The sequence below is a fragment of the Oncorhynchus mykiss genome, chromosome 12 (assembly GCF_013265735.2).
Source record: "Oncorhynchus mykiss isolate Arlee chromosome 12, USDA_OmykA_1.1, whole genome shotgun sequence".
NCBI lineage: Eukaryota > Metazoa > Chordata > Actinopteri > Salmoniformes > Salmonidae > Oncorhynchus > Oncorhynchus mykiss.
In genome coordinates, this window is record NC_048576.1 from 93,333,876 (window position 1) to 93,350,003 (window position 16,128).

General features: G+C 42.5%; 1 protein-coding gene across 2 annotated transcripts; it reads left to right on the forward strand.

Moving 5' to 3' along the window:
* Window positions 1-994: 994 nt before the first annotated feature.
* On the forward strand, window positions 995-14,957 carry LOC110517732 (deleted in malignant brain tumors 1 protein-like). Of its 2 annotated transcripts, none has more exons than XM_036939232.1 (14): window positions 995-1,054; window positions 1,255-1,350; window positions 1,534-1,971; window positions 4,137-4,226; window positions 7,518-7,627; window positions 8,959-9,202; window positions 9,847-9,966; window positions 10,699-11,010; window positions 11,206-11,417; window positions 12,383-12,534; window positions 13,137-13,385; window positions 13,749-13,908; window positions 14,443-14,521; window positions 14,627-14,957. In XM_036939232.1, the coding sequence occupies exons 2-14, from the start codon at window positions 1,272-1,274 to the stop codon at window positions 14,644-14,646; spliced, it is 2,265 nt and encodes a 754-aa protein (XP_036795127.1). In that variant the 5' UTR covers window positions 995-1,054; window positions 1,255-1,271; the 3' UTR covers window positions 14,647-14,957. The 2 variants fall into 2 exon arrangements, with proteins under 2 accessions (XP_036795127.1, XP_036795128.1); XM_036939233.1 differs by lacking the exon at window positions 995-1,054 and adding an exon at window positions 1,061-1,145.
* The last annotated feature ends 1,171 nt before the right edge of the window (window positions 14,958-16,128 follow it).

A 16,128-nucleotide genomic window follows, 5' to 3' on the forward strand; every position in this document is an offset into this window, starting at 1 on the left:
AGTTTGTAATGCAATTCGATACATCTTTATTTGAGAGTGTACCGCACAGTGAGGACTTCGGGAGCTATACAACAAGAGGCATGGCTCAGCAACACTTAGAGTAAAGCAAATCTCACACGTATGACAAATTATAGTATTAGTAAGAAATTACATTGGGCTTGCATCCCAAATGGCAACTTTTTCCCCTATATAGAACCCCATGAGCCCTGGTCGAAAGTAGTGCACTATATAGGGAATAGGGTGCCTTTTGGGATGCATACCAGGTATTCCCCAGCAACACTTGATGCAAACATGACATGACAACTTGGGAATGTAGGTTATCTGACCACCAGGGTTAGTGTGTTTGATTTAGATAGTGGAAATGCACTACAGGATAGTGTTTTATGGTTCACTACACAACAGATAAAGCCTCTCTGCATTCTTGCACACTTTGAATCCATGGCAAATGTCTTGTGAAGGTTAGGGACAGTTTACTTTGTGCAAAAAGGAAACTTTACTTTGTACAAATAACTCATTTTGCAGACAGAAATACATCAAAGGAGTATCAAACATTCAAAGAAACGGTTAAACCCCAATCAAACAAATAGGTCAGATTTACAATCGAGCTGTTAAAGTTTTGTTTTTATTCTGTTCACAGTTTCGCAATGGACTCAAATGACTTCAAAGGACTTCTTGATGGTAACACATGAAATACGTTTTATAGAAATGGCTGTTGGCTAAAGGTATGTTTGGATAAAAGGGGTTGGCTGTGGTTTTACTGGAATGTACAAACTGTCTTTGTGTTCATAACCCCCAAGGTTGTTCTATTGTATAGTGAGGTTGTGTCCATATTATTGAGAAGTCCTGTGACTAAGTATATTGATACAAGGATTTCTGACAAAGAGTCCTTTTATTCATCTGTCAGGTTAGTTTCTGTTTGGATTTAAAAGTGATGAATAAGTAACTCAATGCCGGTAATCACAATATAAATGTTCTTTCTGGTCACATGATGTGTCCTAGGAAACGGTATAAATGGAGCTCCCAGGTGAAATCTAGAACCCACGTCCTCTGAGTGGTAAGTCAACGATGGACGTCCTGGAAGACTTGACCATTCTAGCAGACTAAAACTACATCGTTGGATGGTTCAATTGTGCTTTATTTGATTTGTAATTCCTAGTAACACTTTATGTGAATTGGTTTCTAGATGTTTAACTATATACAGTATCACTCCATTGTCCACTAACGACCCACTACTAACTCTAAACCTCTTCTCAGGTGTGTTTTGGATCTGAATGATGGTGTTCTTAACGATGTCCTCAGGGCCTCTGCTGCTGTTCCTGTTCATACAAGCCACCACTGGTCATAGCTCAGGTAACAGGGTTGATGGTCTTAGTCATTATGTGTTTCAGATCCTTGTGTTTAAGATCTGGGCAGAGTTACATTTTCTTCATAGTAGTTGACATTTTTCCTGAAGGTCTTGTAAGTCATGCATAATTATGGTACATGACACTGTGGCTAGTAGCCAATGCTTCATCAGAAACTCAATTCTTTCAGTTCGGTCAGATGTCAATGCCACCTCTCCAACACAGATGTCGACACCACCGCTCACCCCCCCACCCGGCGTCGCAGACAGTATGTTTTCAACAATGACATCCGATACAACAACATCAGCATTAGCCAATAGTCAAGTCAGATTGGTCAATGGTCCTAACTCCTGCTCTGGGAGAGTGGAGGTCTACCACAGCGGTCACTGGGGGGCGGTGTGTGACGACTTGTGGGACTTGAGTGACGCCCAGGTGGTGTGTAGACAGCTGGGCTGTGGAAGAGCTCTGTCTGCACCACGTGAAGCCCACTTCGGACAGGGGAACGGGACAATCTGGCTGGATGACGTTAGATGTACAGGCAGCGAGTCTAATCTCATAAGGTGCAGTCACAACGGGTTTGGATTACACAACTGTGGACATCACGAAGACGCTGGTGTCATCTGCTCCGGTAGCAGTATCGTTTTTTAAGCTTCTTTATCAACTTTACTCTTTTTTTCTAATCAACAACCTTAGTAAAGGCGTTATGGATACAGTTAGATCACCATCCTGGGGTATTATGGTTTAAACCCCACAACAACTTATTTCACAGCCATAAATACTTCAAGACAAGCACACATTTTTCTTGTTAATGTATTAATTTTCCTCATTATTTATGTCTGTTTTATTTGAACCCAACCTCCACTTCTCCCCATCCCTTTAAAACCCAACCTCCACTTCTCCCCATCCCTTTACAACCCAACCTCCACTTCTCCCCATCCCTTTACAACCCAACCTCCACTTCTCCCACCTCCACTTCTCCCCATCCCTTTACATCCCAACCTCCACTTCTCCCACCTCCACTTCTCCCCATCCCTTTATAACCCAACCTCCACTTCTCCCCATCCCTTTAAAACCCAACCTCCACTTCTCCCCATCCCTTTATAACCCAACCTCCACTTCTCCCCATCCCTTTATAACCCAACCTCCACTTCTCCCCATCCCTTTACAACCCAACCTCCACTTCCCCCATCCCTTTAAAACCCATCCTCCACTTCTCCCCATCCCTTTAAAACCCAACCTCCACTTCTCCTCATCCCTTTATAACCCAACCTCCACTTCTCCTCATCCCTTTATAACCCAACCTCCACTTCTCCCATCCCTTTAAAACCCAACCTCCACTTCTCCCATCCCTTTAAAACCCAACCTCCACTTCTCCCCATCCCTTTATAACCCAACCTCCACTTCTCCCCATCCCTTTAAAACCCAACCTCCACTTCTCCCCATCCCTTTATAACCCAACCTCAACTTCTCCCATCCCTTTAAAACCCAACCTCCACTTCTCCCCATCCCTTTAAAACCCAACCTCCACTTCTCCTCATCCCTTTATGACCCAACCTCCACTTCTCCCATCCCTTTAAAACCCAACCTCCACTTCTCCCCATCCCTTTATAACCCAACCTCCACTTCTCCCATCCCTTTAAAACCCAACCTCCATTTCTCCCATCCCTTTAAAACCCAACCTCCACTTCTCCCACCTCCACTTCTCCCCATCCCTTTATAACCCAACCTCCACTTCTCCCATCCCTTTACAACCCAACCTCCACTTCTCCCCATCCCTTTATAACCCAACCTCCACTTCTCCCCATCCCTTTATAACCCAACCTCCACTTCTCCCATCCCTTTAAAACCCAACCTCCACTTCTCCCACCTCCACTTCTCCCCATCCCTTTATAACCCAACCTCCATTTCTCCCATCCCTTTACAACCCAACCTCCACTTCTCCCCATCCCTTTATAACCCAACCTCCACTTCTCCCATCCCTTTAAAACCCAACCTCCACTTCTCCCACCTCCACTTCTCCCCATCCCTTTATAACCCAACCTCCACTTCTCCCATCCCTTTACAACCCAACCTCCACTTCTCCCCATCCCTTTATAACCCAACCTCCACTTCTCCCCATCCCTTTACAACCCAACCTCCACTTCTCCCACCTCCACTTCTCCCCATCCCTTTACAACCCAACCTCCACTTCTCCCACCTCCACTTCTCCCCATCCCTTTATAACCCAACCTCCACTTCTCCCCATCCCTTTACAACCCAACCTCCACTTCTCCCACCTCCACTTCTCCCCATCCCTTTACAACCCAACCTCCCCTTCTCCCCATCCCTTTAAAACCCAACCTCCACTTCTCCCCATCCCTTTATAACCCAACCTCCACTTCTCCCCATCCCTTTAAAACCCAACCTCCACTTCTCCCCATCCCTTTAAAACCCAACCTCCACTTCTCCCCATCCCTTTACAACCTAACCTCAACTTCTCCCACCTCCACTTCTCCCATCCCTTTATAACCCAACCTCCACTTCTCCCACCTCCCCTTCTCCCCATCCCTTTAAAACCCAACCTCCACTTCTCCCACCTCCACTTCTCCCATCCCTTTATAACCCAACCTCCACTTCTCCCCATCCCTTTATAACCCAACCTCCACTTCTCCCACCTCCACTTCTCCCCATCCCTTTAAAACCCAACCTCCACTTCTCCCCATCCCTTTAAAACCCAACCTCCACTAGGGACTTTAGTATTTAAAAATAGTGTAAAGTAAGTTTGAACTGAAATCCTGTCTTTATCTCTGTCAGGTGGCAGCAACACCACAGCAGCACCACCGATCTCCTGGAACACCACAACAGGAACAGCCCGACCAACCAACCAAACAACCACATTGGCAGGTAACTCCACAGAACCAATAACAAGGTGGCAAGATCATTGTAAAGTACACCCAGACTCTTGCCCTGTCTGAATACCTATAATAGCGTACTACACACTTAAACTGCATACTATGAACTCATCGTTGCATACTATTTAGCACGTACCGTTTAATAAGAAGTATGCAGTATGTCACGGCCGCAACGCAGTAGAGGCTCCTGATTGGCTCCATCAATGGGGCAGGGCTGAGTGCAGGTGAATTTTTCCAAATTCAACAGACATGCATCGCGTTAACCAGCATGATAATACCTCATTTCCAATTTGATTAATTTCTCTAAACTCAGAATAGAATAGGAATGGAGTTATAGGCCTACTCAGGCTGGTTATAGGCAGACTATCACATTCGACCAAAACCATAGCCCATATACAGTGGGGCAAAAAAGTATTTAGTCAGCCACCAATTGTGCAAGTTCTCCCACTTAAAAAGATGAGAGAGGCCTGTAATTTTCATCATAGGTACACTTCAAATATAGACAAAATTAGATTTTTTTTCTCCAGAAAATCACATTGTAGGATTTTTTATGAATTTATTTGCAAATTATGGTGGAAAATAAGTATTTGGTCACCTACAAACAAGCAAGATTTCTGGCTCCCACAGACCTGTTACTTCTTCTTTGAGGCTCCTCTGTCCTCCACTCGTTACCTGTATTAATGGCACCTGTTTGAACTTGTTATCAGTATAAAAGACACCTGTCCACAACCTCAAACAGTCACACTCCAAACTCCACTATGGCCAAGACCAAAGAGCTGTCGAAGGACACCAGAAACAAAATTGTAGACCTGCACCAGGCTGGGAAGACTGAATCTGCAATAGGTGATTTTCTGGATTTTTTTTCTCATTTTGTCTCTCATAGTTGAAGTGTACCTATGATGAAAATTACAGGCCTCTCTCATCTTTTTAAGTGGGAGAACTTGCACAATTGGTGGCTGACTAAATACTTTTTTGCCCCACTGTATGAGACTGTAGATTTGCTTAATCCGGAAATGGTGTTTCTTAAGTATTCGGGCTATGATTGATAAGCTTACTATGATGTTATGGAAGATGGCAGGGTTTTTAATAATCTGTTGTTGGATTTTCCGCAGTCTTTTGGCATTATTTTCAACCACCATTTGCACAATGGCAGCCTGCTGTTCTTCTGTAAATAAACACGTTCTACCATCACGTGGTGGTTGTCTTTCAGTTCTACAAACACAAAATAGCATCCAGTACAGTAAACACTACATTAATACAGTATACAAGATAAACAGTACAGTAAACACTACATTAATACAGTATACAAGATAAACAGTACAGTAAACACTACATTAATACAGTATACAAGATAAACAGTACAATAAACACTACATTAATACAGTATACAAGATAAACAGTACAGTAAACACTACAGTAATACAGTATACAAGATAAACAGTACAGTAAACACTACAGTAATACAGTATACAAGATAAACAGTACAGTAAACACTACATTAATACAGTATACAAGATAAACAGTACAGTAAACACTACATTAATACAGTATACAAGATCAACAGTACAGTAAACACTACATTAATACAGTATACAAGATAAACAGTACAGTAAACACTACATTAATACAGTATACAAGATAAACAGTACAGTAAACACTACATTAATACAGTATACAAGATAAACAGTACAGTAAACACTACATTAATACAGTATACAAGATAAACAGTACAGTAAGCACTACATTAATACAGTATACAAGATAAACAGTACAGTAAACACTACATTAATACAGTATACAAGATAAACAGTACAGTAAACACTACATTAATACAGTATACAAGATAAACAGTACAGTAAACACTACATTAATACAGTATACAAGATAAACAGTACAGTAAACACTACATTAATACAGTATACAAGATCAACAGTACAGTAAACACTACATTAATACAGTATACAAGATAAACAGTACAGTAAACACTACATTAATACAGTATACAAGATAAACAGTACAGTAAACACTACATTAATACAGTATACAAGATAAACAGTACAGTAAACACTACATTAATACAGTATACAAGATAAACAGTACAGTAAACACTACAGTAATACAGTATACAAGATAAACAGTACAGTAAATACTACAGTAATACAGTATACAAGATAAACAGTACAGTAAACACTACAGTAATACAGTATACAAGATAAACAGTACAGTAAACACTACATTAATACAGTATACAAGATAAACATGTCACAAAAGTGTAGCTCCATCAGGAACTGAGGCCTGGTCCCAAACGTCTCAAGAAGCTTTCTCTCCTCATCTCCTTAACGTTATAGTTCCTGTTGTCTGGGAAACAACAGGAAGCTGCGGTGAAAGGTGGGATAAATAGTAAAAAAAATACTGAGTACTCACCTGTAGCCTTTTTATCCATACCAAAAGTCTGATTGCAAAGTGAATATTTACGCAATTAGTGTTTGCACATGTGAAAAGGGACAGTGATCAATTGGTAATTGAGCTTAGCTTGTTGAAGAGTGTTGCTTTCCATTTGCACACAAGAGATTTTAGTTGTGAAGGTTGTTCCAAAGGTAGAGAATTGTGTGTTGTGTTTTGACAAATGTTTCTTTTAGAATTGCAATCTGAGTGTAAAGCAAAACATGTGCCAGTAGTATTGCAGTTTGGGTCGTTGTGCCTCACGGGCCAGTTTATTCTTCTAACAAATGATGGGGGTCCTTGGGTCGTCGGTTTGCCTGGGCAGGTGTCCCTGGGTCACCGGTTTGCCTGGGCAGGTGTCCCTGGGTCACCGGTTTGCCTGGGCAGGTGTCCCTGGGTCACCGGTTTGCCTGGGCAGGTGTCCCTGGCTCGTCGGTTTGCCTGGGCAGGTGTCCCTGGGTCGCCGGTTTGCCTGGGCAGGTGTCCCTGGGTCGTCGGTTTGCCTGGGCAGGTGTCCCTGGGTCGTCGGTTTGCCTGGGCAGGTGTCCCTGGGTCGTCGGGTTTGCCTGGGCAGGTGTCCCTGGGTCGTCGGTTTGCCTGGGCAGGTGTCCCTGGGCCAGGTGTCCCTGCAGTTCAGAAAATAGCTACATAATGTTAGCTAGTTAAGCAAAACAACAGGGAGTACTGTCATTTGTCATCAGGAGCCGAGGCCTGGCCCCAAAAGTCTCAAGAAGCTTTCTCTCCTCATCTCCTTAACGTTATGGTTCCTGTTGTCTGGGAAACAACAGGAAGCTGCAGTGAAAGGTGGGATAATTTCCTCTTCTTTTCTTCTTCCTCCCAGGGGCTAGGTCACAGTGGGTGGAGGTGGAACCAGAAGTGATATCATATCCTGGCCAGACGGTTAACCTGCGGTGTGCCTTCATAGGAACACAGGTCATACAGCTCACACAGGTCAGTCACACAGGAAGTTGTGTGGACTAATATGTATATTGTTACAATATGCTGAGAAAAATATACTTTGTCCTTGATCATCCAAAATCCATCATGGATGAAGTCAGATAGTATTTGACTAAAAAATGTTTTACCTACACTACAATAGTTCAGGTAGTAGTAAATGTTTAACCTATAATAGTTCAGGTAGTAGTAAATGTTTAACCTATAATAGTTCAGGGTGTAGTAAATGTTTAACCTATAATAGTTCAGGTAGTAGTAAATGTTTAACCTATAATAGTTCAGGTAGTAGTAAATGTTTAACCTATAATAGTTCAGGGTGTAGTAAATGTTTAACCTATAATAGTTCAGGGTGTAGTAAATGTTTAACCTATAATAGTTCAGGTAGTAGTAAATGTTTAACCTATAATAGTTCAGGTAGTAGTAAATGTTTAACCTATAATAGTTCAGGGAGTAGTAAATGTTTAACCTATAATAGTTCAGGTAGTAGTAAATGTTTAACCTATAATAGTTCAGGTAGTAGTAAATGTTTAACCTATAATAGTTCAGGTAGTAGTAAATGTTTAACCTATAATAGTTCAGGTAGTAGTAAATGTTTAACCTATAATAGTTCAGGTAGTAGTAAATGTTTAACCTATAATAGTTCAGGTAGTAGTAAATGTTTAACCTATAATAGTTCAGGTAGTAGTAAATGTTTAACCTATAATAGTTCAGGTAGTAGTAAATGTTTAACCTATAATAGTTCAGGGTGTAGTAAATGTTTAACCTATAATAGTTCAGGTAGTAGTAAATGTTTAACCTATAATAGTTTTTTTTAAAGTTTTTTTATTTTTTATTTAACAAGGCACACTTGTTAAATGAAATGCATTTCAAGTGACTACCTCATGAAGCTGGTTGAGAGAATGCCAAGAGTGTGCAAGGCAGTCATCAAGGGTGGCTACTTTGAAGAATATCAAATATAAAATATATTTTGATTTGTTGAACACTTTTTTTGGTTACTACATTGAATTGAATGTATTTGGGGTAACAGACATATACAACTAAATGTACAATGTGGACCCAGAGGATATCACTTGAAAGTATTAATTAAAACGTGCTTCCAAAGTGGTCCTCGGTGGTAAAACCAATAACACATATAATGATTCCATGTGTGTTATTTCATAGTTTTGATGTCTTCACTATTATTCTACAATGTATAAATGAGTAAAAAATAAAGAACAACCATTGAATGAGTAGGTGTGTCCAAACATTTGACTGGTACTGTATATGGAAGTTTACTTGTCCCCCCCCCCATTTCCCCTTGCTGTGTGTTATTAATAAATACTATACAGGTGTCCTGGATTTTTGAGTCCAGAAAGGGCGAGAGGCTCAACATAGCCACGTACCACCCCAATTTTGGGGTACTTTACCCCACGTCACCCCTGAAGGGACGAGTTAGCTTCCCCACGCCCTCCCTCAGCAACCCTTCAATCCAGATCTCTGACATCAGGATGACTGATGAAGGGAGATACATCTGTGAATACGCCACCTACCCCAGCGGCAACGAACAGGGCATCACCTCCCTCGTTATACTAGGTACGGTGTGTGTGTGTGTGTACCCCTGTTTTTTTAGGATGTGAGCATCTACTAAATCAAATCAAAACAATGTGTCTGGTGTTTAGTCTGTCGTTGTGTGTGTGTTTGTTTTCTGTCCAATCTTGTGTATGTTTAGGACGTGTGTATCGCTCGTGTTCTGTTGTGTGCTGTTGTGTTCTGTTGTGTGCTGTTGTGTTCTGTTGTGTGCTGTTGTGTTCTGTTGTGTGCTCTTGTGTTCTGTTGTGTGCTCTTGTGTTCTGTTGTGTGCTCTTGTGTTCTGTTGTGTGCTCTTGTGTTCTGTTGTGTGCTCTTGTGTTCTGTTGTGTGCTCTTGTGTTCTGTTGTGTGCTCTCGTGTTCTGTTGTGTGCTCTTGTGTTCTGTTGTGTGCTCTCGTGTTCTGTTGTGTGCTCTTGTGTTCTGCTCTAAATCTGTCTCTTTCACTGTGTGTAAGTGCTCTCGTGTCTCACCTTCCCTTCAGATTAATTGGTATTATAAGTGGTATTGTCAGATCGATGGTGTTCTTGTTAATGCATCGCAACCATAGATTAGGGCACAGATGTTTTCCTGATCAAATGACATGACCGGGTTAAACTAATCATTTCAGAACCATATAAAGTACATGTGTACTAAACTCCTGTCTTCAGCTCTGTCAACATCACCACCTTTCTACTGGAACACCACAACAGAAACAGCAGCACCAACCAACCAATCAACCACACTGGCTGGTAACACCACAACAATTACACCAGTGACAGCGTGGCAAGGTGAGTGTTAAGAAAGTGTGCTGTCTCATTGTTGTGTAAAATGCACTTACAATTCCATTGTAGCTTGGATAAGTGTTGAAAGGGGCTGAAGTCTCTGGGAATATTACCCTGGTTTGAGTAGGCAGTGATATGGAGATTGCACTCCTTCCTATTAGAGAGACGGTGAGAGAGACAGTTCCTCAGTTTAGGGTTCTTTAATGTTGATTTTAGATCAACACGGGTTCACACTTCTATGCCATTATCACTCAGCTATGATTATCCAATGAACTATCCTTTTATCCATACAGCATGTGGTCTGGAAATAATAAACATGAATACAATGGCATCAATACTAGGATAAGGCACATGTTAATTTAGCAATAACAAAACAAGATACTGCTCTGATCTGTGACAATAATATGATGACTGAAAGGAAAATACAGCTAGCTAGCTACAAGACGACCCACCTAACAATGATAGGCTAAATGTAGCTAACATTGCTACAGAGCTAGCATGAAAACCAGATATAGAAATGCTGTAATAACTACGAAAATATGATTTGTCGGTAAAACATTGAGAAACAAGTACTGCACTCACAGTTTGGTATTCACGCACAGTGATGGATAAAATAGTGGCCACAGCAACAGATGGCGAGCTGCACTTGGTAATGAATTGAACACTGCAGGCCTGTGTTAGCTGTGACGTCTAGCTGTTACAATAAGACAATTGTTTTGATTTTGATTTCTTTGTCAGATGCCCCGATCAGATTGATCAACGGTCCTAACTCCTGCTCTGGGAGAGTGGAGGTCTACCACAGTGGTAGCTGGGGGACGGTGTGTGATGACTCGTGGGACTTGAGTGACGCCCAGGTGGTGTGTAGACAGCTGGGCTGTGGGAGAGCTCTGTCTGCACCACACCAAGCCCACTTCGGACAGGGGAACGGGACAATATGGATGGATGATGTTGGATGTACAGGCAGCGAGTCTAATCTCACAAGGTGCAGTCACAACGGGTTTGGGAGACACAACTGTAATCATGGTGAAGACGCTGGTGTCGTCTGTTCGGGTAGGAGTATCATTCTTTAATGATCCTTATTCATCATTTTTTATAATTCAATCAACATCTTCAGTGAAGGCTTTATGGATATAGTTAGATCACCAATCTGGAACTTATTTTTAGACTCTGGGCCCTGTATGAATATCTTTTTTCTCCTATCCCTCATCCCCATTTTTCTTACCCTCCTTCCATTTTCTTTCTCAGAATCAGAGCGTCCTTCCAACTCAGGCCCAGAGCTGGTGTGTGGTCGGCGTCTCCTAGAGGTGGGTCTCAGCCGGGCTGGTCTGGAGACTGCAGGTCTGAACGTGTTCTCTGCTCACCTGGCCGACCTCCGCTGCTCCTCCCACCAGGAAGCTAACGGCACAGTGTGGTTCCAGGTGGAGCGCAGGGAGGGCAGCTGTGGAAACACCTTGACGGTGAGGAGTGAGAACACTGACTTCTGGCTCTTTTCAATATTCTCTCTTCTTACGGTCAATTCACTTCAACTGAAGGGAAGCTCATACTGTATCTGTCAGTTGTTCATTCATATTTAGAAAACGGTACATTCAGATCCGGGATGCTGAATGGTTGATAGCTGTTAGTTATTCCTGATAATCCTGGGGGGAAATCCCAATGCGCATCCACTGTCCCACAGCCCGGCTAGGCAATTCATAAACTTAATCTCCACTGGAAAAAAGTGTCTAGACATTATTTCCCATGCTTGTAGCCTAGCATTTTGTTTGCAACTGTTGGAGTTTGTCTAAACCTTGCTGCCTGACTCTCTGAAACTGGCCATGTGGTCTGGACAAACTCCTGGCTCTACACATGAACAATGTATAATGTGAATAATAACTACTGGCTCTACACATGAATACTGTGTTATGTGAATAATGACTTCTACACATGAATATTGTGTCATGTGAATAATAACTACTGGCTCTACACATGAATGCTGTGTCATGTGAATAATAACTTCTACACATGAATACTGTGTCATGTGAATAATGACTTCTACACATGAATAATGTGTTATGTGAATAATGACTTCTACACATGAATAATGTGTTATGTGAATAATGACTTCTACACATGAATACTGTGTCATGTGAATAACAACTTCTACACATGAATACTGTGTCATGTGAATAACAACTTCTACACATGAATACTGTGTAATGTGAATAACAACTTCTACACATGAATACTGTGTAATGTGAATAACAACTTCTACACATGAATACTGTGTAATGTGAATAACAACTTCTACACATGAATACTGTGTAATGTGAATAATAACTTCAACACATCAGGGAGACATGACAGCGGTCTTTACTCTATCACGTCAAGAGGTAATTTTGTTCATGTCATCCCAACTGTCATCCTCTCTTCTTCTATTTTCCAGACCAACAGCAGCCATGCCATCTACTCCAACAGTTTATTCATATACCAGGTGCACAATGTCTCCTTCACCCGACCCGTGAGCATACCTTTCTCCTGTGCCTATCCGCTAGACACAGAGAGCAGCCTAGATGTGGCCGTCGCACCCTACCTACCGTGAGTGGAGACGTCACATTACAGGAAACAATACGAACGCCACACCACATCAAAACACACCACAACACACCATTGTAGTCCCGCCCCATCTGTGTCACACCCTGATTGGTCCAGGATTATAACAAGGCAGTCAGATATCTGGAAATATTTACCGTAGAATGTTTTTTTTGTGGAATTTTATACATCCAATCTTGGCAGACAAATATGCACATAACAAGCTACAGCTTTGTAACTTTGTCATAAATTGACTGCATGTTTGTTTATTCCATGTGTAACTCTGTGTTGTTGTTTGTATCGCACTGCTTTGCTTTATCTTGGCCAGGTCGCAGTTGTAAATGAGAACTTGTTCTCATCTAGCATACCTGGTTAAATAAAGGTGTCCTCAACTAGCCTACCTGGTTAAATAAAGGTGTTCTCATCTAGCCTACCTGGTTAAATAAAGGTGTTCTCAACTAGCCTACCTGGTTAAATAAAGGTGTTCTCAACTAGCCTACCTGGTTAAATAAAGGTGTTCTCATCTAGCCTACCTGGTTAAATAAAGGTGAAATAAAATAAATAAATAAATAAAATACATTTGTCTTGGTTTGTTCTCTTGGCACCAGGGTGGAAGGTGGAGTTTCAGGTATTGGCTCCAAGGCGTCAGCCTCCATGTCTCTGTACCACAACTCCAACTACACAGAGCCTTACCCTGCGGGTCAGAGGGTCACTCTGCCACTGGGCTCTGTTCTGCATGTGGGTGTGTCCGTCAACGAGACGGAGACGGAGCGATTTGTGGTTGTCCTGGACAACTGCTACGCCACTCACTCCCCCAACCCTGATGACCCTATGAGATATTTCATCATTCAGAACAAGTATTTATGCTTCTTTATGGTTTATAGACTGAAAAAGGCAAATCCATTCAGAAAGTAAGTTAAGAATAAATAATTATTTACAATCACGGCCTGTAAGTGTGTGTGTTTGTTCTTGGCTATATGTCTGTTTATTTTTGTAAGTGACTTGTCCGAGCCAGAACGGCCCATAGGACAGGAGCCTACTTCCCGTTTCTGTAGCATGAGTCAACTTAATGTACAAGTACACCCCATGGTGTAAAAAAATAAATAATAATAATGCTAATATGAATGTAAAGCAGACAGGCATCAGGTCCCATTTTTCTGTTTGTGTATTTTTGTAGCTGTGTGCAAGTTAAACCCTGGTCCTCCCTCTCTGTTCCCCAGATGTCCTAGTGATCGTACCCAGGTGAGGGTGGAGGAGAGTGGCTCATCACTCGAGGCGCGCTTCTCTGCACTGCTGTTTCTGTTCCAGGGAGACTACCGGGATGTTTTCCTGCACTGCAGCCTCAGCCTGTGTGACCACGGGAGCTCCTCCTGCACTCCAGTGAGTCCTGGGCCCACATTCACAAAGCGTCGCAGAGTAGGAGAGCTGATTTCGGATCCGTTTGGCCTTTTAGATTGTGGTGAATTAGAGGTGTAACCTGATCCTTGATCAGCACTCGTCAGATCCTTTGTGGATACTGGCCATGGACTCTTCATCAGCCTCTGTCTTCCACTTTCTCTCTCTCTCTCTAGTGTCTCTCTCTCTCTCTAGTCTCTCTCTCTCTCTCTCTCTCTCTCTCTAGTCTCTCTCTCTCTCTCTCTCTCTAGTGTCTCTCTCTCTCTCTCTCTCTCTAGTGTCTCTCTCTCTCTAGTGTCTCTCTATCTCTCTCTAGTCTCTCTCTCTCTCTCTCTAGTGTCTCTCTCTCTTTCTCTAGTGTTCATCTCTAGTGTCTCTCTCTCTCTCTCTAGTGTCTCTCTCTCTCTAGTGTCTCTCTCTCTCTCTAGTCTCTCTCTCTCTCTCTAGTGTCTCTCTCTCTCTCTCTAGTCTACTGGTACAGTACTCTCTTACCCTTCTAAAACATTTTTTTTCCCACAGTTGTGTTCCAGACGAAGGAGATCCCGTTCCATCTCCAGTTCCGTCCCCCTTAATCCCGTCACCATCGGTCCAATCAGCTGTGCGTATTATGCCTCTGCCAATCACACGGACAGTGCTGATGATGCTATAGGACACACACACACACACACATAAAGGTAACAGTTTCTCTCTGTTTGTCTTCCAGGGACTTGGAGTCTGGACTGAGCCTTGGGGGGTACCGCAGTGAGCCGTATCTGTTTCATTGTCCTTATACTTTTGAATGTACTTTTTCACATATCTCTCTGGTTGTGTTTTGTGACTATTGAATATTGTCTTTGTGTTTCATTGTTGCAGTAAGTATCCATACCCAGACATTCAGCTGTCTTAGAGGTGTTTACCTTTTTCTGCAGCCTTAAAGGCCCAGTGCAGTCAAAACTCTGTTGTTCCGGACTCCCGGGTGGCGCAGTGGTCTAGGGCACTGCATCGCAGTGCTGGCTGTGCCACCAGAGACTCTGGGTTTTGCGCCCAGGCTCTGTCGCAGCTGGCCATGACTGGGAGGTCCGTGGGGCGACGCACAATTGGCCTAGCGTCGTCCGGATTAGGGAAGGTTTGGCCGGTAGGGATGTCCTTGTCTCATCGCGCACTAGCGACTCCTGTGGTGGGCCGGGCGCAATGCAGGCTAACCAGGTCGCCAAGTGCACAGTGTTTCCTCCGACACGGCTGCGGCTGGCTTCCGGGTTGGATGAGCGCTGTGTTAAGAAGCAGTGCGGCTTGGTTGGGTTGTGTTTCGGAGGACGCATCGCTGTCGACCTTCATCTCTCCCGAGCCCGTACAGGAGTTGTAGCGATGAGACAAGATAGTAACTACTAACAATTGGATACATGAAAAGGGGGTAAAATTGTTGTTCCTCATTTTTGTATCACATTGTATGAAACAAACAGCTCATGTAAAAGTATGAAAAAATTGTATCACTGTTACTTCCTGATAGTTAGTGGTTGAAAATACAATCTACACAGGACCTTCTAATCAGCAGGTTTGCATGGGTGGGAGTTTCGGCTCTCCATGGTGACATCACCATGCGGTAAATTGGTTAATAGACAAATAACAAAGAGAATTCCAAACCTCTCTGTCAATAAGTTAGTTTTAAGTTTTCCCATCTCCACTCAGACCAATCCCAGACAGTCCGAGCAAAATTCTTGCTTGAGATAGTTTTTTGCTTAAAGCTGTTTTTTGCCCATTTGAATGGGGCTATTGTAGTAAGTTGCTTAATTGTTACCTAGAAATGATTTGATATTGATATAAAAAATATGAAAATGGCTGCATTGGTACTTTAAAACCACAGCCTTAAATTTGGATCATTGCTTTGAAGCAGTTTTTTAAAATTGGATGGTGATTTGATAGATGTGTATCATTCTATTATTTGTGTGATATATTGATTATTATAAACTTGGTGATTCAAGCCCTGAATGCTGATTGGCTGAAAGCCGTAGTCTGTCAGACAATAAACCACGGGTATGAAAAAAGATTACTTTTAACTCTTCTAATTACGTTGGTAACCAGTTTATAATAGCAATAAGACACCTTGAGCGTGTGTGGTACATGGCCAATATACCACGGCTAAGGGGTGTATCCAGACACTCCCTGTTGCGTGGTGCATAAGAACAGCCCTTAGCCATGTTATATTGGCCGTATACCAAACCCCCTCTG